Here is a 26,980-nt window from a genome sequence, read left to right as displayed (position 1 = left end):
ACCTTTTTTTGTTGTCCACTTCCCTTCCAGCGCTTGACTTTTGACCTAAATACTATATGTTATTCTATTTCATCCTATTCTAAGAATGGTCTGTGTCCTGAAACTCTGAGGGAGACGTGAAGGTGGTTCCCGGTTTTATTCTTTGTCTCTATCATTACTCACGGGGTCCTGCGGAGTGCACACTCGGATGTTCTTGTTGATGCCGGAGCAGCCTCGGCCCCGACACTCCCTGCTCACCAGTTGGATCCCGAGCGCAGATGTCAGACAGCTGTTGGGGGAGACAGGTGTGTTGTTTCAGGTTATGAATGCAAATGGTGGCGTCAGAATGATGATATGGGTGTTACGAAGTCGATGCCGTAACTTGTTTGGGCGAGGAAAATTCAATCTGAATTGTAAAACCAGGTTTAAAGATTCATTATTTTTTTTTATCTTTACTAATGTTTCTGTTATTGTCCGTGAATTTGACAAGACGCAAGATGGAACAATGAAATTGAATAATGGTAAAAGGTAGCGACGATGTTTTAAAACCCGTTTGGGCGAGGAAAAATCAATTTGAATTGTAAAATCAGGTTTAACGGTTTGTTTTATTTATTTATTTTTTTTATCTTTACTAATGTTTCTGTTATTACCCGTGAATTTGACAAGACTCAAGATGGAACAATGAAATTAATGGTAAAAAGCTAGAGAGTGAAAAAGTACATTTTAAAAAACGACACTACGTTACCAAAAAAAAAAAAAAAAAAAAAAAAAACCTGAACATCGAAATAATTATAACGTTCTTCCACACAGGTGCAAAAGCTGCTCGAATGACGTCATGCGCTATTCAGTTCCCGAACATAGCTCACTATAAATGTACCAAAAGTGAAGAGAGAGAGAGAAATATAAATATCAGCATTGTGAAGCCATACAGGTACCTCGGTTGTTCATTTACTCTTCACCGTTTGATTATTTTCTGCTTATCCTCCCGTTGTTTATCTCTCTCTCTCTCTCGCTTGGAAATTTCTTAGGTGAACTATTTTAATAATACTTACACTGACACCTTATCTCCTTGTTTTGAGGCGTGCAAATATAAAAAAACAAAAACTATTCTTTATGAAAATGGAATAATTCACTGACAGGGACACAGAGGGTTCATTATTATTATTATTATTATTATTATTATTATTATTATTATTATTATTATTATTATTAATCAAAATAACAGTATATATGAACATATTTCCATTCTAACATCCACCCGATAGTGAGAAATTCACAATAGAAAGTGAACAGCCTCTTGAAAACCCTTACTAAGTCTTCAGATATATCTAACTAAGAGGGCTGAATTATTAACTCTTTTAATAATAAAAATAACAAACTATACACATAATCAAGTGGAAAAAAGATTAAGATTTACAACAATTATGTGGAAATAAGCAAACGGAGGCAAAAGCAAAATTCATCAAACAAACGAACGTGACCTAACAATGAAACAGTCCAAGACAAAGGCATTGTTTGAAGATGGCACAACTCAAACAATGTAATCTAATATTGACTAGTCGTAGACAAAGGCTTCTGTAAAAGAGTTGTTTTTTTTTTTATTTATTGGACTTCAGTAAAGAAATCACCCGCTATCTACCACACTCACTTTCACCGGCCTAACCTGAAATAACACGAACATTTTCTAAATTCAAGCGAAGATGCAACCCATTACCATTCAACTTGCTTTTTAATGTTTCGTTTACAATTTTCATCTATTTATCAATTTGTTAATTTATTTGTTTTCCTGATAACAGATCTCCTCTTTCTGTATTTTTTCCCATTACCTTCTGTGACTTCCTTCGATTGCATACCATATTCGTTAGACGCTTGAATTTCAAGTCAGTGGACTCTATGAATAGGGTTCATCTTGAGAGTCGTCATTTTTTAAATCTTAATCATTTTTGATCTAACACTAACTTGACGGGAGCTTCGCTCCCATGGCCACCTATTATTATTGGCCCCCCTGGAAAGGTATTCGACAAAGGTTTGAAACAAAGAAACCTATAACATTTGATCTGATAAACCTCGTTCTTTCATCCCATTTCTCTAGTTTGTGGTAAATGGAAACTGCGAATCTTATAACAAACGGATTCCTTTGTTTTCTGTCAGATTACTCAGACACAATCAGTTACTATTATCGTTTCCTTTGTTTTCCTTGAAACTATCAGTTACTAGAATCATTTCCTTTGTTTTCCTTGAAACAATTAGTTACTATAATCATTTCCTTTGTTTTCCTTGGAATGAGCCGTGATTATTCTTTACCAAGCTCTAATAGCTTTAAAATGAGTCAGAAGGTAACTGGTATCTTTGAACGTGATCCAGTTTCTTTATCTTATGCCAAATTGGAAGTTATAATCTGATTTTATCATCCAATTCCTTTATTCGTTATTTCCTGTGAAGCGATTTCTTAGACGCCCCGTGGATCCCTCAAACAGGCGCCAGATATGACCCCTCAATCCACCGTGTGCTTCGAGGTCAAAGACCCCTTACACGCGGACGTCCCCACCCCGACCTCCCCCTACCCTCCCCCCAAAACAGAAACGTACCGTGCCACAACACGGGTTCGTCCCGTACGTACTCTCTCTCTCTCTCTCTCTCTCTCTCTCTCTCTCTCTCTCTCTCTCTGTGGACTCACCTGAATCGGCAGTTCGAAGCCGTCCTCCAGGGCCCCCATTCGGAGTCGCCGAAGAAGGAAGAGGACGATCCGGACGAGGACAATGAGAACGATGATGAGGAGGACGAAGAGGAGGAGGAGGAAGCCCCCGGCCTTAAAGGGGTGAGCGAGGACGGGCCCAGGGGGCGGTGGGGGTCGGGGGCGCCCATGTCGGGTCTGCATGTAACTGGGTCAGCTCCGTAGAGTGTGTTGGGTCCACACCGGAACTCCTTGCGTAGGTAGGGAGGAAGAGGGCGCAGTTAGACAGGGTTCGGAATAGGGTTCGTTTCGTTTGTCCGGGATTCTAAAAGTGAAAGTGGGAACGGGTGAAAGTGGGAATAAGTGAGAGTGGGAATGAGTGAAAGTGGGAATAAGTGAAGGTTGGAATGAGTGAAAGTGGGAATAAGTGAAAGTGGGAATAAGTGAAAGTAAGAATAAGTGAAAGTGGGAATAAGCAAAAATTGGAATAAGTGAGAGTTGGAATAAGTGAGAGTGGGAATGAGTGAAAGTGGGAATAAACGAAAATTGGAATAAGTGAGAGTTGGAATAAGGGAAATTGGGAATAAGTGACAGGGAATAAGTAAAAATGGGAAGAATACGGCAATGATTGCTTTTTCATCTAGGGTCAATCCCTGGAAACGGTTTGATGATGATAAAATATACTGATCAATTTGCATTCTTAGAATGAAAATAGTTTAAAGAGGGGAATCTGAGTTATCAGTTTTCAAATTCGGGTGTAAAGGATGATCAAAATCCCATATACAAACACAACTATGGCCACTATTAAAAATAAAACACTAAAGAACTGCATATACCCTTGTCATACATTATCATACTGGTTCCCACCAAATCCCACTCCGCTACTGAGCCGAGTACATGATGCAGCAGCAGCAGCGGAGAGAGAGAGATTCGGGAACCGTCAGCTTAGGCAGTCAGTGGCACTCTCTGGCACTCACCGTGCACACGCCGGCTACGCAGTAAGCCGGCAGACTCGTCGGGGACTGGCACACCGTCCCGTCGGGGAAGCTGTGACTGACGCTCTGAACGCCGCCGCCTCTGGTCTGACACTCTACCTCGCACTGTCTGATTCCTGCAGGAGACGATGCAGTTACAGGGAGGGACTGGTGGGGGAAGAGGGAGCTGCACATGAGTCAGGAGGATTGAGTGAAGATGAGGGAATTGCAGACGAGTCAGGAGGATTTAGTGGGAATTGTAGACGAGTTAAGAGGATTTAGTGAAGATGAGGGAATTGCAGATGAGTTAGGAGGATTTAGTGAAGATGAGGGAATTGCAGACGAGTCAGGAGGATTTAGTGGGAATTGCAGACGAGTTAAGAGGATTTAGTGAAGATGAGGGAATTGCAGACGAGTCAGGAGGATTTAGTAAAGACGAGGGAATTGTAGATGAGTCAGAAGGAGAGACAGAAGTTAAGGCGCTACAGCCGAGATCAGAAGTTTAGGAAGACAAGGCAATTTCAAATAAAGTCAGGAGGAACTGGGGGAGAAATACGGAGTTGCAGATGATTCAGGAGTTGGGGAAGATTAAGGAGGAGCTGCAAGTGATGAGGGAGTTGGATTAGGCTCAGGAGGTGGGGAGTGCGGAGTGGTTGGAGAAGACTGGGGAGTCAGAGAAGGTTGAGTATGTCAGGAAGATTATTCAAAAGTTTGAAAGGGTTGAGTACATGGAAAAGGTTAAGAAGCTGACGAAGACTGAGAAACTGGAGAAGCTACAGAAGATGATGAAAGAAGGCTGAGAAGCTGGAGGAAAACTGAGAGGATTGAGAAGCTGGAAACGACTGGAAGTGAAAGTTGAGAAGATGAGAAGAGGACTGGGGAGTTACCAGTGTCTAGACTCTAGACTCTAGAGGGCAGGGAAGACTTAAAATTCTGGGATGTTTGAGGGAACAGAGACGATTAAAAATAAGTGACAAACTGAAGTTTCAGAATTCCTTAGAATGTCAAGAGGAGATGATCAGCACAATTTTCGCTTACTCAGGGAGTAAGCCTACAAACTACTTTGTTGCTCTTGTTTGCGGGGGAGGGGATAGGAAAGGTCTATGGAAAAGCCTTACAAGTTCTGAAAAGGGTGTTTCGAGTTGAGTTAAAGATACAGGAATTTTAGGGTAGGATATTTATTAGAATGAAAATGTAAAAAAATAAATGGTGTACATGTTAATCAGTACAGAACAATTATTTCTAATAAAATATAGCGTATTTTAATTTTGTTGCTTGCGTCATAAGTAAGCTGGAGGTTGGATCATGCCTTGGTGTTAAACAATGCAGGGCATCCCCTATGGAAATGATGATAATCCTCTAAGGAAAAATCGGATAGATAATATTTTTAATATAATTATTTTTAATCAGACCTTCCTCCGAAATTTTGGCGGCAATGCCCGTAAGGAGGGGCGAATTCCTTTGGAAACAACGAAAATCCACTGAGGAAATTATGAAAAGCTCTTGAGTTAATAATGAAAATCCGCTAAGGAAACAGTGAAAATTTCCTGAGAAAATAATGAAAAACCGCTAAGGAAATAATGAAAATTCCCCGAGTAAAAATTATGAAAAGACCTTGAATTAATAATGAAAATCCACTAAAAAGAAAACAATGAAAACCCGTTAAGGAAACATTGAAAATCTGAAAAACCAAACAAACAAACAAAAATGAAAATAATGAACAGATATTTGTAATCTATAACTTCGTTGGACAGACAGACCTTCCTCGGATATCTTGGCGGCGAGGCCCGTGAGGAGGGGCGAATTCCTTGCCCGCTGGGTGCACAGCCCGTCGGCGTAGTCCTGCAGGGTCAGGCGCTGCCCCGCGATGCACTGTTGCACTGGGGAGCACACTCGGTAGCGGTACTCACCGCGACAACCGCTGAAGGTCGGCGAAAAAAAAATCAATAAAGAAATAAAAATATTACATATAAATAAATACAGATAAATGAATAAATAAATAATTAATTAATTATAAAAAATATATATATACATAAGAACGCATTTCCAGATGAATAAATAATAGATAAATAAATAGATGAAAATAATTATATAGAGATAAATATTTAGTTGAACAAAGAAACAGACAAATAAATAGATAAATAAATTAATATATATATATATCTATATATAAGAACACATAAACGGATGAATAAATAACGGTTAAATAAATAAAAATAAATAATTGTATAGAGATAAATATATAGTTGAACCAAGAAACAGATAAATAAATAAGTAAATAAATAAATCAATTAATATAATATATATATATATATATATATATATGACACATAAACAGAAGAACTAATTAACAGATAAATAAATGAATTAATTAAAATAATTATATAGAGATAAATAATAATCGAACAAATGAACAGAAAAACAAATAGATAAATAAATCAATTAATTAGAGATCAATAAATAAATAAATATATATTATTATTTAGATAAATATAGAGTTGAACAAATAAATAGATAAATGAACTTATTAATTAATAAATAAACAACACCCGCTCCCCTTCGGAGTCGAAGAGGCCCTTCCTTCCTCCCTTCCTCACCTGCAGCGCCTCTCTGAGAGCGAGAGCCCAGTGCTCCCGGAGGAGAGGATCCCGTCCACGCCGTAGAGGCACTCTGATCGGCATTCCGACCACGCCCCCCACTCCCCGCCCACGCCGCCGTGACCTCCTCCTCCTCCTACTCCTCCCCCTCCTCCTCCGTCGTAGCCCGAGGAGGTGCTAAGGGAGGTGGTCGGGAAGGCCGCCGAGGAAGTCGACTGGTAGATGGAAGGGGCGGCTGCGTCCTCATGGCACTGCCCGCGTCGGCACCACTGTTTTTTTTTTTTTTTTTTTAAGAAACGGAAAAAATGGACGATGAAATTCTATATTTTTTATATAAAACTGAAATCAGACGATTTTAAAAAAAAATTGAACGATAATTCTATTTCTTATGAAAATGGACTAAGAATTTTTTTATTGGACAATGAATTTGTAAAAAAAAAATTTAAGAAACGGAAAAAATGGACGATAAAATTCTAATTTTTTTATATATAAAACTGAAATCAGACAATATTTTTTTAAAATGAATGATAACATATTTTTTTATGAAGACAGAAAATGGACTAAGATTTCTATTAATGGACGATGAAATATTGTTTCTTTTTAGTTTTTTTTTATTAAGACGGCAAAAAGGGACGATAAAATATTTTTTAAGTAAAAATAAATGAACAATGAAAAATAGCTTTAGTAAAAATTACAATGGAAAATGGACGATGAAGTATACTCTTTTTAGCAAAACGGCAAAAAAGTGAATGGACAGCGATTTATTTTAAAAAATGCAAATTAGATTTTGAGTTTTATTTTTTTTTAAGAAATGGAAATACGTATGGACGAAGAAACAGTTTTGAAATTAATACCTCTCGTAAATACATAAATAAAGCAATGAAAACAGATTATCTCTATCTTTCTCTCATGTAAAAAGGGGTTATCTCTCTCTCTCTCTCTCCTAATACGTTTCCATGGACACTAGGCGTCCCCATGGACTGATTGTCTCTATCTTTCTCTTGTGAAAAAGGAATTCTCTCTCTCTCCTAATACCTTTCCATGAAACTAAGCGTCCCTATGGACTGATTGTTTCTATTTTTCTCTCGCGTAAAAAGGAATTCTCTCTCCCTGTCTCTCTCCCCTTACCTTGCCATGGCCACAGGAGGTCCCCTCCAGCGCCGGGTGCGAGGTCCAGGTGTAGTGGTTGCGTCGACAGTGAAGATCCTGGCAGATGTCTTCCAGTCGCTGGGAGTCGGCGTGGTGGCTGCCCACCCCGTGCTTCAGCATGCCTGTCGCGAGGGAAAACAGACTCTAACACGAGAGGAAATAAGGTTCATGATTCTGAATCCAGTCCCTTACGACGCTCCTCCTGATTGGCTGTTGATAAGCCAATCACAGGGCTGGAAACTCTCAGTCTCTCTCGAGAGTTCACATAGGCAGGATGTATGTTCCACGTCTTTCAAAAGTATCCCTCAGGAGAGGTGGAATCTACATCCTGCCTATGCGAATTCTCGAGACAGACTGAGAGTTTCCAGCCCTGTGATTGGCTTATCAGCAGCCAATCAGAGAGTCGTAAGGGACTGGCCTAGACATCAGATGCACGGTTGATGTGAATCTACTATAGTTGAATCTACTATAAACACTCGTTTGATGGTTTGTTCAGAAAGTAAATGAACTATATACTTCTACAATATATTCCTACGTACAATTATTGCTTTTCCATGACTCAGCTAAATACTACCTCTATATCTATGGCAATGAACACTAATATGTTCATTATTGTGTATTACAAAGATATTCTTCCGATAACTGACTTCACGTATAGTGTACTTGCTACCTTACAGGACATATGCACCTGTAAAATTACTGAATTACAGCAGTCTGCTTTAAATGGATAGGTACTTTTGTAATAATAATAATAATAATATGTATTTTGGTAGAAGACCCTCTTTTAGGCAAAATACTGTTAAAAGGATGGCAGAATTAAGCGAGTTGATTTTATATATTGTTTTTTCTATTTTCCTTACAATTCGCTTCTCAGGCTCAGCGATGTTTCTGAGTAACTGGCCAATATTCATATTGGGAATTTTCAAAAATTGTAAATGCTGAAGGAATCTTTTATTAGAACAGGATATCAGGTCCAGGTCAAGCAGGGGTCGTCATCAGTGCCGGTATTATTCCGCTTACGGAATAATACCGGCACTGACGACGACCCCTGCTTGACCTGGACCTGATATCCTGTTCTAATAAAAGATTCCTTCAGCATTTACAATTTTTGAAAATTCCCAATATGAATATTGGCCAGTTACTCAGAAACATCGCTGAGCCTGAGAAGCGAATTGTAAGGAAAATAGAAAAAACAATATGTAAAATCAACTCGCTTAATTCTACCATCCTTTTTGTAACAATAATAATAATAATTAATAATAATAATAATAATAATAATAATAAGAATAATAATAATAATAATAATAATAATAATAAAATTGGATTGTCATCTATCCAAAATACTTAATCCTCTTAGGTCATGCATTGTTCTGTGATCTACCAATAAATTGTTCATTAATCAAAAGTAAATTCATATATATTTTTAAATGTTATTTATTAAGCTGCCGGAAAGCGTGTCTATAACATCTCATTCTAAGTCTAGTGAAAAGATATTAACGCCCAAATCTTAAGTTCTCAAGTTAATTTCGACCTCAGTACTCGACCATAAATCAGTTTTAAAGAAGAGCCTTTTGGAAGTCTCACATTGCTGGTCAGCGGAGAAACGTTGCCCTGGGAGGGAGTTGGCTTCGTGATCCAGTCCCTCTTCGTGGGGGCGAGCAGAATCCCTGAGGCACTCCGACTGGCGGGAGCTGCGCATGCGTCGTTCAAAGACATCGAGAAAGGTTAAGAGGAATTCAAGAAGATAGCTCGGGTTTTTGTTTTTCCATGACGCATGATATATATATATATATATATATATATATATCTATATATATATATATATATATATATATGCATTTACATCTACGTATTCAATAAGTTTCCAGTTATTGTTAGGTTAACGAAGGCTTTAAATAGAAGCGCTTGCTTGCTGCCTTACCTGAGGAAATCTTCCAGGTACCTCCTGGAACACGGAGACCAGGTGATCTTACCGGAACCCAGCGTGGGAGACATCAGGTATCGGCTGGCGTCGCAATTGTTGCCTGCCTGGTAGCCATCGTGCCTCATCCCCAAACTGCAACAGCCACAAAGGAAGTGATTCTAGTGACGCTGCTATGGTGAGCGAGATCAATAACCTAGTAGATGTTGTGACGCCAGTTTTAGTAAGCCATAAATAAATGAACAATTCCCCAGTTACTCTTCTCTTTTCCGACACAGGGAGTGATAGCAGAATTGTATTGCTTTGACTTCCATTGTATTAGGCCTAAGTTCAAGTCATGCTCATGCCTAGGCAGATTTTGCACAGGATTCGGGCTCACTGTCTGTTTTGTGGGGCTAGCAGTGTCGACAGATGCCATCTGACTCCTTCCCCTAGGCCCACCTTGGGTGAACAGCGGCTTGGATGCTAACTACTGTACGTGTATGTTCAGACTCTAGGCTTAGGACATTGTCACACTAATAATACGTTGCAGAATTGTCTAATGATATGTAATAAAAATAATATTTTTTGACATTTTCGTTATTTTCTTCAGTGTATGTAACTAATGACTTTACGCTTCTATAGAGGCTGCGAAACCATTTATTTGAATGGGAGTTATGAAAATGAACCAGATTTGAACTGAAGCTATATACAGTAAAGTGCATTTTACACGATAATAGGTTAATGAAGATCAGGTGAGTTTTTAAAGAGAGAAAACAAGGGATTTCATGAAAGAGAGAGAGAGAGAGAATGTAGTTGCCACTAAATAGATCTAGAGGAGAGAGAGAGAGAGAGAGGAGAGAGGAGAGAATGTAGCTGCCACTAAATAGATCTAGAGAGAGAGAGACGAGATGAGAGAGAGAGAGTTGAGACAAGAACAACAACATACCGTTATAATCATCGAGAAAAATGCGCCGTTGGGTGATGACTTGTAAACATATAAAAAAAAAAAAATAAAAAATAAACTTGTGACATGGATTGCTCTGGGCAATAATCCACAAGGCAGGGGAAATAATAACGAGAGAGAGAGAGAGAGAGAGAGAGAGAGAGAGAGAGAGAGAGAGAGAGAGATTTCTATGGAAATTAATAAATACTCTTTCCACGGGATATATCTGAAATCAAAGACTTAGCATTCTTTATCAGATGAATCTCTCTCTCTCTCTCTCTCTCTCTCTCTCTCCTCTCGTCTCTCTCTCTCTCTCTGTCATCTTCTCTCTCTCTCGTCTCTCTCTCTCCAGCGGTTCTTTTAACTGTACGTCGAAAAACCTCATATATATATATATATATATATATATATATAGATATATATAGATATATATATATATATATATATATAAAATATACACACTCGTAAAATGTATAATATATATATATATATATATATATACATATATATATATATATATATATATATATATACTAATATATATATATATATATATATATATATATATATACAAATCATCATCAAATATGACCATACAACACTGCTTCAGTTCCCAAGATCATTTTTCGCACCAATTATCTTAAGCAAGTGTCTAATCAACACTTCTCTATTACTTAACTACTTCGACAATTGGAAAAACGTAAGTTACTTGTGTCCGATTTCGAGAATTGCAAAAACGTAACTTACTTGTGTCCGATTTCGTGCGCAACGACATACACAGACTCGAAGTGGCGGCCTTCGTTCACCGTGCAGGAACTCGAACGCGTGCACATACCAGAAACGGGCGCCAGACCTGTTGTAGTACAATGAAAATGTTCCAGATCAGTGATGCTCCACGTACTATAAAGTGAGCATGACATATAAGATATGGGTAGTATGCAGATTAGAGAGAGAGACAGATATTCAAGTGTTTTTTGGGGGGATATCCGCCACCCCACCCCGGCCAGGTCAGCTAAGTTAGGGTTAACTATATCTTTAGTTTAACCAGACCACTGAGGTGATGAACAGCTCTCCCATGGCTGGCGCCCGAAGGATTAGATAGTTTTTTACGTGGCTAGGAACCAATTGGTTAATTAGCGATGGGACCTACAGCTTATTGTGGAATCAGAACCATATTATATCAATAAATGCATTTCTAATCACCAGAAATAAATTCCTCTGATTCCAAGTTGGTAGAGCAGGAGGGAGTCGAACTCGCGACTACCGAATCGGTAGGCGAGCACGTAAATTACTCGTCCAACTAAGGAACTGCTAAGTTGGGGTAGAAAGGTATGATGGACTGGTTAGGTCAGGACACGGCATTCTAAGAATGGTTAGGATTACTCACTTCTTCCCCTGTTTCCCTACTCTCTACATTCGCTCCTAAGGTTTCCAGCAACATTATTGAGTGTATGTTGCTGAAAATCAATTAATATATTAATATATTTGTAGCATAATTTCACAAACTCAGTCTAAAACAGATTAAGTCTAACCAAACTTGCACTATAGAAGATTCACATCAGCCGTGCATTTGATGTCTAGGCCAGTCCCTTACGACGCTCCTGATTGGCTGTTGATAAGCCAATCGCAGGGCTGGAAACTCTCAGTCTCTCGAGATAGTTCACATGGGTTGGATCTATGATCCACCGCTCCTGAGGGATACCTTTTTCAAAAGCATCCCTCAGGAAAGTGGAACATACATCCTGCCTATGTGAGCTCTCGAGAGAGACTGAGAGTTTCCAGAGCTGTGATTGGCTTATCAACAGCCAATCCAGGAGCGTCGTAAGGGACTGGCCTAGACATCAAATGCACGGCTGATGTGAATCTACTATAACAACTCACCCACGACCTGCGAGTTCACTTTGCCCCTGGAGGTGATAGTATAGACGTCCAGACCCGTGAGGATGACGGCGTGATCCCAGTGGAGGGGGTCGGAGTCGCTGGAGGGGTTCTCCTGCCGCTGCCACTCGCAGAAGTTGGTCAGGAAGTTGTCGATGTCGTAGGGCCGCCTCAGGTCCGGCGGGTCGTTGTACAGGATCTCGAGGCGCTTCAGGACGAACTTCACCTTGTGGCCTAGGGAGTCGTCGTTGTAGAGCAGTTGGACCTTTTTGAGGGGGAAACACGATATAGAAGGCAACGGGGAATTTGGGCAGAGGGCCGAGCGCTGGGACCTATGAGGTCATTCAGCACTGGCACAGAAACTGAGAGTGAAAAGGTTTCAAAGGCGTAACATGAGGAACAACACCTGGCAGTTGCACTGAATCAATCGTTAGAAGGTGGAAAATAAGATGGAGGCAAGAGAATATGAACGGAGGTTCAGTAAAAGGAATGAAAGGAGTTGCAGCTAGGGGCCGAAGGGACGCTGCTAAGAACCTTTAGTGCACCGCATAAGGTACACTGATGGCACTACTTCCTACAGGAGACCCAAAGGATTCTAGTGTTTAACCAGCTGTCTAACCAATCTCTATTCCCAGATCCTCTCGTCACTTATGGCAGAGATTATTGCAGTCTCTGCTACATTCTGACTTCTCCCCCGACCACTCAGTTGACTCTGACAGATCAGATCAGACTTCATATTCATATAGCAACCCTCATCCCTTCTCGATAAAGAAATACCACACTATAAAAGAATAATGTTTTCAAAGACTTTTGGTGTCATGCATTTTATACCTACTCAATGAAAATAATCTTAATGTACCACTTTTCATCTGTAAGCATAAACAACTGCTTTAAACCTTATAGCATAATCCATTAGGTTCTCAACCTTTTTTTTTTGACCCATGCACCCTTCCACCATATGGCAAAATGTCATTCCAAACACCTCTTTCCAAAATTGTCTGCCTCAAAAGGTGCATTCCTAATAACATGCAACAAAATACTAACAAAAACACAAAAGCTCACGAATAGAACAAAAACCAGTGTGACTTCTTAGTAGTGCAGACCGATCCACATTGCGTTTTGTGTGGTCCTAGAGCCACTTTGAACCTGCCAATCTGTGGTCACAATTCCCACTGCCCCACTGAAACTCTGAAATTCATTCCTAGGTGAGAATTCCCCCCTGGTGGAGAACTACTGCATTAAGTCATAACCCGTTTCTTTGTTAATTGTAACCAAAATGCTTCCCGTGAAAGACGTGTCAGTATCTCTTGATATCTGTTTGCAAGACTTTCTTCAAAGAATTTGGCTGGTCCAGTGTGGAACCTCACACTGAAACAGCCAAATTCTTTTCAGAAAGCGTTACAAACAGAAATCAAAATACTGACACGTAAACATTGGCAAACGTTTTTGTTACAATTGTCGAGAGACATTTCCCAATGATGACAAAATAAAAAATTGTCTATGATGGCAAAAGAAAGATTTACCATGATGACAAAAGAGAGAAGAAGATTTTCCATGACACCGAAAGGAGGAGAAGGATTTTCCCATGACGGCCAAAAGAAAGAGAGAAGAAGATGTCCCATGAAACGGCCAAAAGGAAAAGAAGAGAAGAAGATTTTTTGTCCATGACGCCAAAAGAAGAGAGATGTTCAAGAACGGGCCAAAAGAAAGAGAGAAGAAGATTGTCCATGACGCCAAAAGAAGAGAAGAATGTCCAATGACGCCAAAAGAAAGAGAGAAGAAGATTTGTCCAATGACGCCCCCCCCCCAAAAGAAAGAGAAGAAGAGATTTTTGTCCCATGACGCCAAAAGAAAGAGAAGATTGTCCATGACGCCAAAAGAAAGAGAGAAGAAGATTGTCCATGACGCCAAAAGAAAGAGAAGATTGTCCATGACGCCAAAAGAAAGAGAGAAGAAGATTGTTCCATGACGCCCCCCAAAACACTAAAGAAAGAAGAAGAAGAAATTGTCCATGACGCCAAAAGAAAGAGAAGATGTCCCAAAATGAACGCCAAAGAAAGAAGAAGAAGAAGATTTGTCCATGACGCCAAAAGAAAGAGAAGATTGTCCATGAACACCAAAGAAGAGAGAGCCAGATTGTCCATGAAACGCCAAAAGAAAGAAAAGAAGACGAGAATTGGTCCATGACGCCAAAAGAAAGAAAGAAGATTGTCCATTGAAGCCAAAAGAAAGAGAGAAGAAGATTGTTCCATGCGCCCAAAAAGAAAGAGAAATTGTCATGACCGCAAAAGAAAGGAGAAGAGAAGATTGTTCCAATACGGCCCAAAGAAAGACGAGAAGAAGATTTTCCATGACACCGAAAGAAGGAAGAAGATTTTCCAAATGAAACGCCAAAAGAAAGAGAGAAGAAGAGTTTTCCATGACGCCAAAAGAACGGAAGATTGTACATGAGCCAAAGAAAGAGAGAAGAAGATTGTCCATGACGCCAAAAGAAAGAGAAAAGAAGATTGTCCATGACGCCAAAAGAAAGAGAAGATTGTCCATGACGCCAAAAGAAAGAGAGAAGAAGATTGTCCATGACGCCAAAAGAAAGAGAGAAGAAGATTGTCCATGACGCCAAAAGAAAGAGAAGATTGTCCATGACGCCACAAGAAAGAGAGAATTGTCCAAAATTGACAAAAACCCAAAAGAAGAGAGACGATTGTCCATGACGCCAAAAGAAAGAGAGAAGAATTCCATGACTTGACTGCCAAAAGAAAGAGAGAAATGTCCATACGCCAAAAGAAAGAGAGAAGAAGATGTCCATAGACCAAGAGAAGATTGTCCATGACGCCAAAAGAAAGAGAGAAGAAGATTGTCCATGACGCCAAAAGAAAGAGAGAAGAAGATTGTCCATGACGCCAAAAGAAAGAGAAGATTGTCCATGACGCCAAAAGAAAGAGAGAAGAAGATTGTCCATGACGCCAAAAGAAAGAGAGAAGAAGATTGTCCATGACGCCAAAAGAAAGAGAAGATTGACTTGACAAAAGCCAACCACAAACCAGAAAAGAGAAAGAGAGAATTGTCCATGACGCCAAAAGAAAGAGAGAAGATTGTCCATGACCAAAAGAAAGAAAGTTGTCCATGACAAAACCAAAGAAACCGAAGAAGGAAGAAAAGAAAAGCCTTCGACTTACAGCATTGATCATGGCCAGAACGACGTTGAGCACCTGTTCCTCCGTCTTGGTCGGGAAGTTGTCCTCCATGTGGCGGTAGAGGTCCTGGTCCACGAACACCCCCATTTCGATAAAGAGGTCCTCGCCCCGACTGAAAGAAAGATATTATATTATATTCTGTCAGCTATTTCCACCAATTGGGCAAGTACCTGAATAATTACTGTAGTAGATTCACATCAACCGTGCATGCGATGTCTAGGCCAGTCTCTTACGACGCTCCTGATTGGCTGTTGAGGGATACTTTTGAGAGATGAATCCCTCAGGGGAGGTGGAACGTACATTCTGCCTACGTGAACTCTCTCGAGAGACTGAGTTTCCAGCCCTGTGATTGGCTTATCAACAGCCAATCAGGAGCGTCGTAAGGGACTGGCCTAGACATCGGATGCATAGTTGATGTGAATCTGCTATAGTAACATCTGGACGAGTAGCTACGTATGTCCCAAACCGCCAATGGCGTCCCCTTACTGTTCTAAGCAGACCTATAGACGAACTGAATACAAGATTGCGAAGGTCACGGAGGCCCTGTTTGGTTTGCCGCCAGGGATTACGATGCTGGACACGCCGTAGGAGCTCACTCAGGTAATCTGGCCATGAACGACCGTATATATATTTTAGCAGCAGCTATTTTCGGTACTTCCTTGGTATGATATCACCTCGCGTACTGGCTGGCATTGTCGTCATTACATTCGCTATTTGAGCCGTTTTCACGCGCCATTAAGCTGATTAACTATATATATATATATATATATATATATATATATATATATATATATATAGATATATATATATATATATATATATATATATAGATATATATATATATATATATATATATATATCTATATATACGTATATGACTGCAAAATTTGTTGTTACAACATAATTTCATCTAAGAAAAGGAGGCCATAAAAACGCCAAAATATAGAATGTAAGTACTACTACATTTCAGAGACTGCTGTCTCTCTCTCCTGCAGTCTCTGAAATATACATAGTACTTACTTTCTACATTTGGGCGGTTTTATAGGCTCCTTTCATTAATATATATATACATATATATATATATATATATATATATATATATACATATATATATATATATATATATATATATATATATGTATAATATGAAGTCCCGATTTCTCCTCTGAGCGCTGGTTCGAATCCACGAGAGGAGGAGATTATTATCGAATAAAAAATTCCAAACGGTTAACATATATATGAAACTATATTGATTCCAAGGTAGAGCGAATTGGATATTAAAGGTCATTTGTAGCTCAATGCAATATATATATATATATAATAGCTATATATAATATATATATATATATATATATATATATATATTATAGAGAGAGAGAGAGAGAGAGAGAGAGAGAGAGAGAAGAGAGAGGAGAGAGCGAGAGATGGGACTAGTGCATCGGGACGAACTGCATATTCGTGCAGGATTATCTGTGCGTATGTCTCCTTCAACGATCAAGTAGTACGCTTGCGAAGGTTTTAAAAGATAACTGTTCACTCAAGCATCAAATCGTTCTACTCACACTCGCCATTTACTCGCGTGAGAGCACACACACACACACACACACACACACACATAAACGGGAATCTGGGATTGAAGTAGCTCCCATTAAAACACTCTGGTTCAAATCTAAGGACTAAATTTCGGTGGACTATCTTTCCCCCTTACCAAGCAGTGAATGACAAAAGAAGTTTCATTAGTGAAATATACAGTAAGAGATATGCCCTTATATGTGATGCCTGGGGTCACTGCTAAGCCGCCGTTGGTTAATTGACTCAATCCGCTTCGTCGTTGCCTCAAGGAAAATATTGTCTATCCGGTCAGAGTTCCAGGCTCCTATAGAAAATGTTGATCCTATTATTTCGTTGTTTTATCAGTGAATATTCTACCAACTGACATTTGTCCACCGAAATTTATAGTCCTTAGCTTCAAACCAGAGTGTTTTAATGGGCCTTTTATATTAGAGACGTACCCTGTTTCAAACATAAAGAAGAATTTATATATATATATATATATATATATATATATATATATATATATATATATATATATATGTGTGTGTGTGTGTGTGTGTGTGTGTGTGTGTGTGTGTAGCCTATATATGCTGATCATCTTCATTTTTGTCTTAAAAATTTCGTTTCGCCACAACCTGCAACCATTTCAAGCAACTTTTTACGCATCTTAGTTCTGTTGGAAGCCCCGAGAGAGAGAGAGAGAGAGAGAGAGAGAGAGAGAGAGAGAGAGAGAGAGAGATACACACACACACACACACAAGAAAAAGATGCCTGTTTCCTAACCCGACTTCGCTGAGGCGTTTCTCATTATTCGAGGCAAGAAGTAGTTCAAGACAGCAGTCGCCTCCACGACGCAGGTATGCGCATGCGCATGCCGCTCTTGCATTTGGCGCATCGAGGAGTTAAGGTGAATCTCTTTGATGCACAGCTTGCTTCGTCTGTGTTTTAGATCCACTCTCCCTGTCTTCTCTTTATTTCCCTTTTTTACTGCCTTTTCGGGAATTAGGTCACACATCCCACCAGCCTATGCTTTTAAAAAGGTTGATGGTTCCTAAATAAGGCATTTGAAAACTTATAAAAACATTAAGTTAAATATTATCTCTAGGCTGAATGTTTAATGTAGTCAGTGACATCTTTATAGATGTTTAAGATATTTCGCAGCCAATTCGAGTAAAACTATGAAGATATTACCGGGATAAGTCGTTAAAGAAAGTCAGATATTACCCAGCTGGGTCTTGATAAAAGGCTGTGAAACTATTTATCCGCTGAATTATGGAAATGAGGCACCACAGATATTTCCCAGAGAGGTCATCAAAGGTCCAATGTTCTCCTCAGCTGAGTAGTCTCGAAGAGTCGAAGATATTATTCCCCTCCTGGGTCCGTTGTGAAACATTGAGGAAAGGCAATTATAAACATTCCCCAACTGAAGAATGAGAAAGATGATAAACAACTGTAGTATTTCCCAGCTGTGATATATAAAAAGTCATAGATATATTTCCAAGCTGATATAGAAAAAAAAAGTCGAAAGTACTACTGAAGTATTGAAAACACCCATAAAAGAATTCCATACCCAAAATTATTAGATGCAAAGATATTTTACATTTGAATTACTGAGAAGGTTCATAAAGATATTAAGTAACTGGGTCTTAAAAGGTTCATAAAGATATTTAGTAAATGGGTGTTGTATTTAAAGGTCCATAAAGATATTCTAAAATATCTTGATGAAGATATTTTAAAATGTCTTCATAAAGGTATTTTAAAATATCTTCATAAAGGTATTTTAAAATATCTTCATAAAGATATTTTAAAATATCTTCATAAAGTTATTTTAAAAGGTCCATAAAGATATTTGCAAATTAGTCTTTAAAACTTATATATATATATTTTGCAACTCATTCTCTAAAAAGATATTTTGTCACGGAATTTTTAAAAAGATACATTGCGAGTGAGTCTTTTAAAAAAGGTATTTTTGCGACCGAGCCTTTAATAATGTATTTTGCAACCGAGTCTTTTAATAAAAAAAATTTGGCAACGGAGCCTTTTTAAAAGGTCACAGATTTCCCAATCCAAGTCTTGAAAAAAAAAAAAAAGGAGAGAGATTTCGCAGCAGTTTTTTGACAATATAAGAACCCGATCCCTCCTGAAGTGTTTACCTTTGCCTGAAGTTCTGGCTCCCATCACCACCTGAGCTTCCTCCTCCTCCTCCTCCTCCAACTCCTCTTCCTTCTCCTCCACCCCCTCCTCCTCTCCCATCAAGGTCATGGTCTGGCCACTCCGTGCGCAGCCGACCATCAAGGACGTGCTCGTAGCTGTCGAAGTAGGGCCGTCTGCCTTCCCTGGAACTCAGGGCCTCCCGAAGAACGTCCCCCTCCGTCAGGAAGGACCGTCGCCGCCTGCGGGTTTCTGTAGGAGAATAGAAGGTGTCCATCATCCATCAGCAAAGATACAAAAGATTCTGGGTTGAACTGAATTTAATATAGAATTGAGGCCAAGCACTGGGACCTATGAGGTACTATATATATAAGATAGAATTTAAGCCAAGCACTGGGACCTATGAGGTCCTTCAGAGCTGAAAGGGACATAGACAGTAAAAGGTTTGAAAGGCGTAAGAGGAGGAAAACCTCAAAGCAGTTGCACTATGGATCGATTATTAGGAGGCGGGTGGAAAGTAAAATGGAAGAAAGAGAATATGAAAGGAGGTGCAGTAAAGGGAATGAGGTGCACTGACGGAACTACTCCCCCTGCAGCAGTGGTTCTTAAAAGTGTAGTCCGCGAACCGTGGAATGTTCCAAGGGGTCCTCAGGATAATGTGAGGAGGAAGCGTTGCTGTTAGGTTCACTAACATTTGTGTGCAAAATTGCAAAGTTAATAATGTTCAGAAAGTTGTTTTAAGTCAAAATGTCAACATTTATGTTGAAAATATGCCATCAATAAAAGTTTCAGTAGCAATTTTAGTACTATACATTATACCCTGAAAACACTTTTAAACCCAAGAAGGAAATCATCAATTTAAGGGGTCCGATACATTAATAATCTTTATAAAATGGGGTCCGCTGCACAAAGAAGTTAAAGAAACACTGCCCTACAGGGGACACGATTCTGGGATAAGGATCTCCTTTCCCATCAGACTGGCAGAAGACGCGGCAGGTGGCCAAGAGCAGAATGGGATTCTCTTGAAAAAGGAGCGAGAACAGTTGATGTTTCCCGGATTATTTACTGTAGCTGTCCCTTCCAAGGCTCCATTTTTCATAATTTCGGTTTATTTCTCCAATTATTTGCAAAAGCAAGTTAAGCGGGATGGCATTTGTGAGTGAGTTTCACGAGGTAATCGCTAAGCAGCGTCAAATATTCGCTTTTCTGTGATCACCACAGAGTATCTCTCCTGGTTCTTTAAGTAGTTATAGAAAAGGGACAATGAATACTGAGAGAGATCTTATCATTCTAGTTAATTGGTCTATTCTAATCAAACATTATTCCAGAAAGCACACAAAAAATCATCCTTACTATGGTCTAGTTAACTGTTCTGTTTTAACCAAACATGATTAAAAAAAAAATAAGGTTCCTTACTGTGTTCGACCGTGACACCGCTGTTGTCGTGTCTACGGTAAATGATGTGCGAAGACCTTTCCAATTCCTCTTCTTCTTCTTCTTCTTCTTCTTCTTCTCCTTCTGTCCTAAGAGACCTGCGACGGCGGCGCCTCTGTTCTTGGATGTTGCCAGGGATCGGCTCAATCACGAACTCGGCCGTCGGGCTGGTGACGACACCTCGCTGCGTGGGGGAGAGGAAGGCAGAGATCGTTGCATAAATAATGATCGTCCACTACAGAGATGTTGTCACATACCTTTTGCATAACCTCGCAGCAGAAATCTGTCGTGGCAAGGCAGCCGGAGCGTGAACGGGAAAGATATAATTGTCGAGATACTACTGTCGTGAGCATTAGAGTAAAAGCGTCTTCAGCGTGTTTTACGCGATTTCTTTCAAATGGTTGTGGTGTGGTGAGGCAGCCGATGCGTGAATCAATGGAGGTGTCTTCACTGTGCAGCCTCTGACTCATTGAGAAAAAAGGACCTACAATATATCTTTGATGTGTGTTACAGTCGTGTCATTCCCCGTTTTACTAAGGATTCGTAAAACCCACTGGAGAGTTTTATTGTGCGGTGCACTTGATGTTCACTCAGGTATAAACATGACAGCCTAAAGTACTGCACGGCAGTGGAGTAATGCGTTCTTGAGAAACGTCAGCCAAAGTAGGAAAGCTTAATGAATCATTTCAAAACTTTACGGGTTGTACTTTTCACTATAGTCTTAATCTTCGCGTCATTATCAGCAATACGTAAAACCTGATGAAACAAATATAAGCGAAAATCTAACTGGACATTAACTTAAAGTAGACGAGAGGAAACAATGGTACAACACTTGACAGTATTTATAAATGGGGCCAAATGAGTGACATTTAGGGAACCAGAGCAACTAAAAATAAGTTGAGTTAAGAGTATATTGAAATGCAACGTATAAACTTTAATGCTTACAAAATACAAAACAGATTCAAACGAGTACTGCCGTAATAGAACAAGTGTAAATACAAAAAAAAGACAAGAAAAACGCAAACAGAAAATGTAAAAATAAATATAAATACTTAAAACTATAAGCAAAAAATAATGCCATAAAAAATAAATACAAATATGAAAAACATTACAAAATGTGCATTTTTTTTAAACTACGGCTCAATATGCTATTCTCCCCAAAGATGTCCACTCCTTGAGATGCAATAGTTTTTTTTTTTTTAAGGCTGGGGATGGTAAGCCCCAAGCCCTTTTCCACCATGACTGTGACCCACCACAATCGACTAGCCACCACTAGGTACAAAATTCACTACTTGGCTCGGGTAAAACATAATGGAATTTTAAAGAAACGGGTCTGGTCTTTGTTCCTCCGTGGGATTGATCCCAGGTGTTCAGAGAGCTATAAGACCATATGTATATAGAGGAGGATGAGGAATAGAATATAAAATTTAACGCAAAGACCAAGCGCTGAGACCTATGAGGTAATGCAACGATGAAAGGGAAACGGGCACTAAGAAGGTTTGAAAGGTGTAACAGGAGGAAAACCTCTGGGTTGCACTGTGAAATAATTGGTAGAAGCGGACTGACGAAAGTAAGATGGATTAAAGGAATATGACTGGGGGTACAGTAAAAGGAATGAAAAGGAGAAGAAGAAGCGGCTCTCTCACCACGGGTCCGCAGAGCTCCACGGCGATCGAGGTGTCTGGGTTCCGCTGCGTGTCGTCCACGCCTTGGTAGTAACATGACAGCTGGTTTTCGTCGAACGTCTTTATTTCGATGCCGTCTCTTCTTCTTCCCAGGAACACGAAGTTGGAAGCCGTCAGCTCTTCGTTGGGGGACAGTCTGCAAGTTTGGAGAAATTGTTACTTTTCTGCATTTTTTTCCACGGTGGGAAACAGGTGAGAATAACGAGGCGCAGTTATCATGAAATTCCTTGCTGTGCAACCACTCAATGTGCTGATCTTACTATAATGGGTGTTATGTCAGTCCGCCCGTCTGTCATTCAATCATGGCCAAACGGCTGGTCCGATGGGCATGGAACTTGGCAGGGTTATGGTGGGGATCCCTAAGATGGTTTATTATGGGGTTTCATCCTACCTCCTCCCTCCCCTCCGAAGGGGTTCGGGTGAGAAGGGATTCCCTGAAACGGAGTTGGTTCTGCCCGTAGACTTTGTTACTTTACGAATTTCTGTATAAGTATGTTTGCTAGTATATTTAAAAAGCCTTACGTTCCTACGATTTTTATGGCATAATAATGCTTTTATAATAGTGGAAACGCCTAAAATATTATTGTATTAAAATGTATAGCAATTATATCTTTAAGTGCCACTTAGAATAGACTACAGAATTTAGGCCAAAGGGCAAGATATGGGACCTATGAGGTCATTCAGCGCTGAAAGGGAAATTGACAGTAAAAAAAGGTTAGGAAGGCGTAACAGGAGGAAAACCTCAAAGCAGTTGCACTATGAATCAATTGTTAGAACAGAGTGGAAAGTAAGTTGGAAGAAAGTGAATATGAAAGAAGGTAACCGTAAAAGGAATGAAAGGGTTTGCAGCTAGGGCCCGAAGGGACGCTGTAAAGACCTCTTAAGTCATGCCTACGATGCACCACATGAGGTGCACTGACGGCACTAACCCCCTACGGGAGAGGGCCACTTACACTTGCGTTACCCAAATTTGTGTGATTATTGAGCAAACTTAGACTATTGTGGGGGGACCCACTAGGAATAAAAACACACAAATTCGGAACGATCACAAATTTAACAGTTTAAGCCACTCAAGACCTTTTTTTCAATAGCGTCTCAGTAAGTAACTCACCTGAAATTGAATGATTTCCCGAGAGCCTGAAACTGCAGGCGGGGCATTTCGGCGATACTTCGAGTTCTCCTGCTACTGCTGTTGCCGTTGTTGCCATGGTAACGGTCACCCCAGGATACCAGAGGCTCGAAGACGTCGTATTCTGGAGCTGCAAAGAGAGATAAGAATGAGGAAGAAGAATATACAAGTCAGGCCAAAGGCCAAGCGCTGGGGCCTCTGAGGTCGTTCAACGCTGAGAGGAAAATTGAAAGTCAATTGTCAGGAGAGGGTAAAGGAAAGTAAGATGGAAGAAAGAGAATATGAACGGAGGTACAGTCAAAGGAACGAAAGGTGTTGCAGCTAGAGAACGAAGGGACACTGCAACGTACCTACAGTGCACCGCGGGAGATGCACTGACGACACGGGACGGGAGCAACGGGAGATGAATAAACAAGAGACAGCCAAAAGAATCAAACGAAACATCAAAGTATAAAACAGGAAACGCGAAGCGATTTGTCTCATTTGGAGGAAAGTCTGTCCTTGAGACAGTAAGAATGAAATGCAGATCAGCGGGAAAACAAAAAGACTGTCCTAACAAATTGGTTTAAAAAAAAAATTCCGTCCTTGAGGAGACGCCATGATGAAAACAATGGTTAAACGAAACCTCGCCCCCAATCAGAGTGGCTTTGTTTTGACACCACGGATAGAAGCTATCGAAATAAATTGACATTGACAATAAGGGTGAGACATAAAGGTATTTCTCTTTCCGTGGGTGGAGGGAATGCAAATCTCTCTCTCTCTCTCTCTCTCTCTCTCTCTCTCTCTCTCTCTCTCTCTCTCTCTCATTCCTCTGAAAGTCCTCGTATAGCTCTCTCGTTTGGCGAGCATGCAATTGACGCGTGGTGGAATTAACGAGACACATTTCAATAAACCAGAAGGTCATGATGACGTACGAGGACTCTTTCGCAACCTCCCCCCATCGCCCCTCCCCCCCCCCCACCCCCCCCCCCCCCCCCTTCTCCATCAGTACCACAATCAGGAGGCATGACAACACCCACCCACCCACCGGCCATTCCTAACTAAGAGTTCAATCATTATCCTGGCAACTTCCCCTGACCTTCTCCAGAACAGCAGCGAATATCTTGATGGCTGTGAATCGAAGAGAGTTCTCGCTTCATCAGACAAGGGACGCTTGATTCTTGACGGGGGTGGGAAAGGAGAACAAATTAGGATTTCAGTCCGCTCCCAAGGTCTTCGCATCATAAATCAGCGCGAGATGTTTGGGATGACATGACAGATAAGCGACACGAACGTTGCCGGTATACAGGCTACTATACTATCTTCACTGACTGATGAGGGAGGTTGTCACACCAGCTGGTTTTCAGGAATTTGTTAAATGTCCCGTGGGGAGATTTCATTTATTTCTGTTGCCGAGAAACCAATGAATGACTTCATCCAGCGTCACTGCTCCTAGTGTACACTTCAAGTGGTCGCCTCCACGGGATCGAATGGTTGTTGCTGTCCCTCTTCCAAACCAGAGACTTTCACGCTTGGAGCCCTAGTGTGCACCTGTAGGCAAGGCCTTTGAAGAGCAGTGGTTGCTAAGGGGGTAACCAGTTCCATCTATACATAGGCTACATAATCCTAGACAGTGAAAGAATGGGAAGCCTGTAGTAGCTTATGTTTAGAAGGACCTAGTGTCCTTTTCCGCCCGCTTGACGGTGTCACAACTTAGCACTGTCATCAAATTCGGGGATTAAAGGCTGAATGTGAGGTAGTTAAGCAGATTTCTTTATAAATGCAAGGAACGAAGGGACGGGCAACCTAAAACCTTTTTCAAGCCCAGGCCCGAGAGGAGAAGAAAAAGGGAAACACGAGCACTGCAGACAGAAGCACAGGCAGACGGCAGTTCAGGGGTTTCAACGCTCTTTCTCCACCTACTCCACCCCACAAAACCCAACGCCCCATGGGTCAACCCACCACAGTCCCCAAGTCATGGGAAAACGGTGGGCAATCGCAATTGAAATACTGTCCTACTGACCTTGAAATTTTTGGTGATCGCCCCCAACTTGCCGAGCCATTTAACACCATAAAGTGACCGTCGTTTACTTCCTTTGGCTAATGACGGGCACAGTTATCAGGCAGTGCATCTCAATTTCCCATAATTGTAGCACAAGTAGCTGGGCCAAATTTCCTGTCGCAAATCGCTACAAATTGTGGGACTATCGCGCCTCGTGTGCGAAGCGCCATTTTTGTTATGAAATCTCTTACATTCTGAGTTTGCTTACAGGTTGTTTACAGAATGTGCGATGAAATATATAATTCATGCAAAAGGCCAAGCACCGGGACCTATGAGGTCCCTCAGCGCTGAAGGGGAAAATGAGAGTATAGAGGTCTGCAAGGTGTAACCGAAAGAAAACCTCAAAGCAGTTGCACTATGAAACAACTGTTAGAAGAGGGTGGAAAGTATGAAGGAAGGAAGAGACATGAACGGAGGTACAGTAAAAGGAATGAAAGGGGGTGCCTGACGGTTCTAACCCCCTACGGTGGCTCACATAATGTGCGATGACTAAGATGTATTATTATTATTATTACATTTCAGTAGATGAAACCTATTCACATAGGACAAGCACACCAAAAGGACCATTGACTTGAAATTCAAGCTTCCAAAGAATGCCGGTTCCAACCTCCCACCGAAGACCAAACACTGCGGCACTAACTGATCATGATACAGAGCCAGTAATTTTTCATCGCCTTGGGAGAGGCGCGAACACTCGACGTACGAGTGGCACGCCACGACACGAACCATCATACCAGTGGGCCAGATCATATTCTGAAACTTTTACAGTAGTTTTTAGTACGTTTTGAACGCTATAGTAGATTCACATCAACCGCGCATTTGATGTCTAGGCCAGTCCCTGACGACGCTTCTGATTGGCTGTTGATAAGCCAATCACAGGGCTGGAAACTCTCAGTCTCTCGAGAGAGTTCACATGGGTAGGATGTATGTTACACCTCTCCTGACGGATACTTTTGAAAGACGTATCCCTAAGGAGAGGTGGAACATAGATCTTACCCATGTGAACTCTCGAGAGACTGAGAGTTTCCAGCCCTATGATTAGCTTATCAACAGCCAATCAGGAGCGTCGTCAGGGACTGGCCCAGACATCAAATGCACGGTTGATGTGAATCTACTATAGCCTTCATGAGCCAAACGCTGGTTATTCACGTAAATTTTTTTTTATTAGAGGTTTCTGGAAAAAAAAAGTTATACAAATGTACGTTATCTGTTTTGCATCTGTCGGTAAGTATTTCTCCAGAATAAAATTCAATTAAGAAAAGTTCGGAAACACCTGAATGCCGGTAGATAATACATATATGAATATCACCGGGTTTCTTCATCCAAGGATGCTGAAGCTCCACGGCAAGGCGTTTTCCCGATATATCTTTGCTGAATGCTGGTTCAAGGCGTAGCTTTATTATATATATTAATAGAGAAGAAGAAGAAGAAGAAGAAAAAAATGTGCAAGCTTAGAAATACTCACTAAAATGACACAGAATATCAAATAATCAAATACCTGATAAATATCAAAAACAAGAATGAGGTGAAATACATGATATATAACATTCTAAATAAATTCCTCGGTACTGATTTTGATATATTTTTTATATATCTTTGAAACATTTTTTTGAAATAATTTCGTTGAGTATTTTATATCGTAATAATAAGAATAATTGGAGTTTGTCAGTCTATAGAATTGTTGCCTATAGGTAC

At 40.4% G+C, this 26,980-nt stretch overlaps 1 protein-coding gene across 1 annotated transcript in view; it reads right to left on the bottom strand.

Moving 5' to 3' along the window:
• Positions 1-26,980, bottom strand: part of LOC135205749 (A disintegrin and metalloproteinase with thrombospondin motifs adt-1-like) — an 86,919-nt gene that overhangs the window by 8,765 nt on the left and 51,174 nt on the right. The window contains 15 exon segments of the mRNA XM_064236865.1: positions 163-268; positions 2,657-2,904; positions 3,631-3,764; positions 5,388-5,548; positions 6,225-6,493; positions 7,353-7,495; positions 8,958-9,064; positions 9,295-9,429; positions 10,967-11,072; positions 12,101-12,362; positions 15,274-15,403; positions 18,999-19,248; positions 20,413-20,614; positions 22,077-22,251; positions 23,227-23,374. Coding sequence (XP_064092935.1) covers positions 163-268; positions 2,657-2,904; positions 3,631-3,764; positions 5,388-5,548; positions 6,225-6,493; positions 7,353-7,495; positions 8,958-9,064; positions 9,295-9,429; positions 10,967-11,072; positions 12,101-12,362; positions 15,274-15,403; positions 18,999-19,248; positions 20,413-20,614; positions 22,077-22,251; positions 23,227-23,374 — 2,576 coding nt within the window.

Source organism: Macrobrachium nipponense, chromosome 24, assembly GCF_015104395.2.
Source record: "Macrobrachium nipponense isolate FS-2020 chromosome 24, ASM1510439v2, whole genome shotgun sequence".
Lineage (NCBI taxonomy): Eukaryota > Metazoa > Arthropoda > Malacostraca > Decapoda > Palaemonidae > Macrobrachium > Macrobrachium nipponense.
Note: the sequence above shows the minus strand (reverse complement) of the source record. Positions and strands in the feature narration are given on the sequence as shown.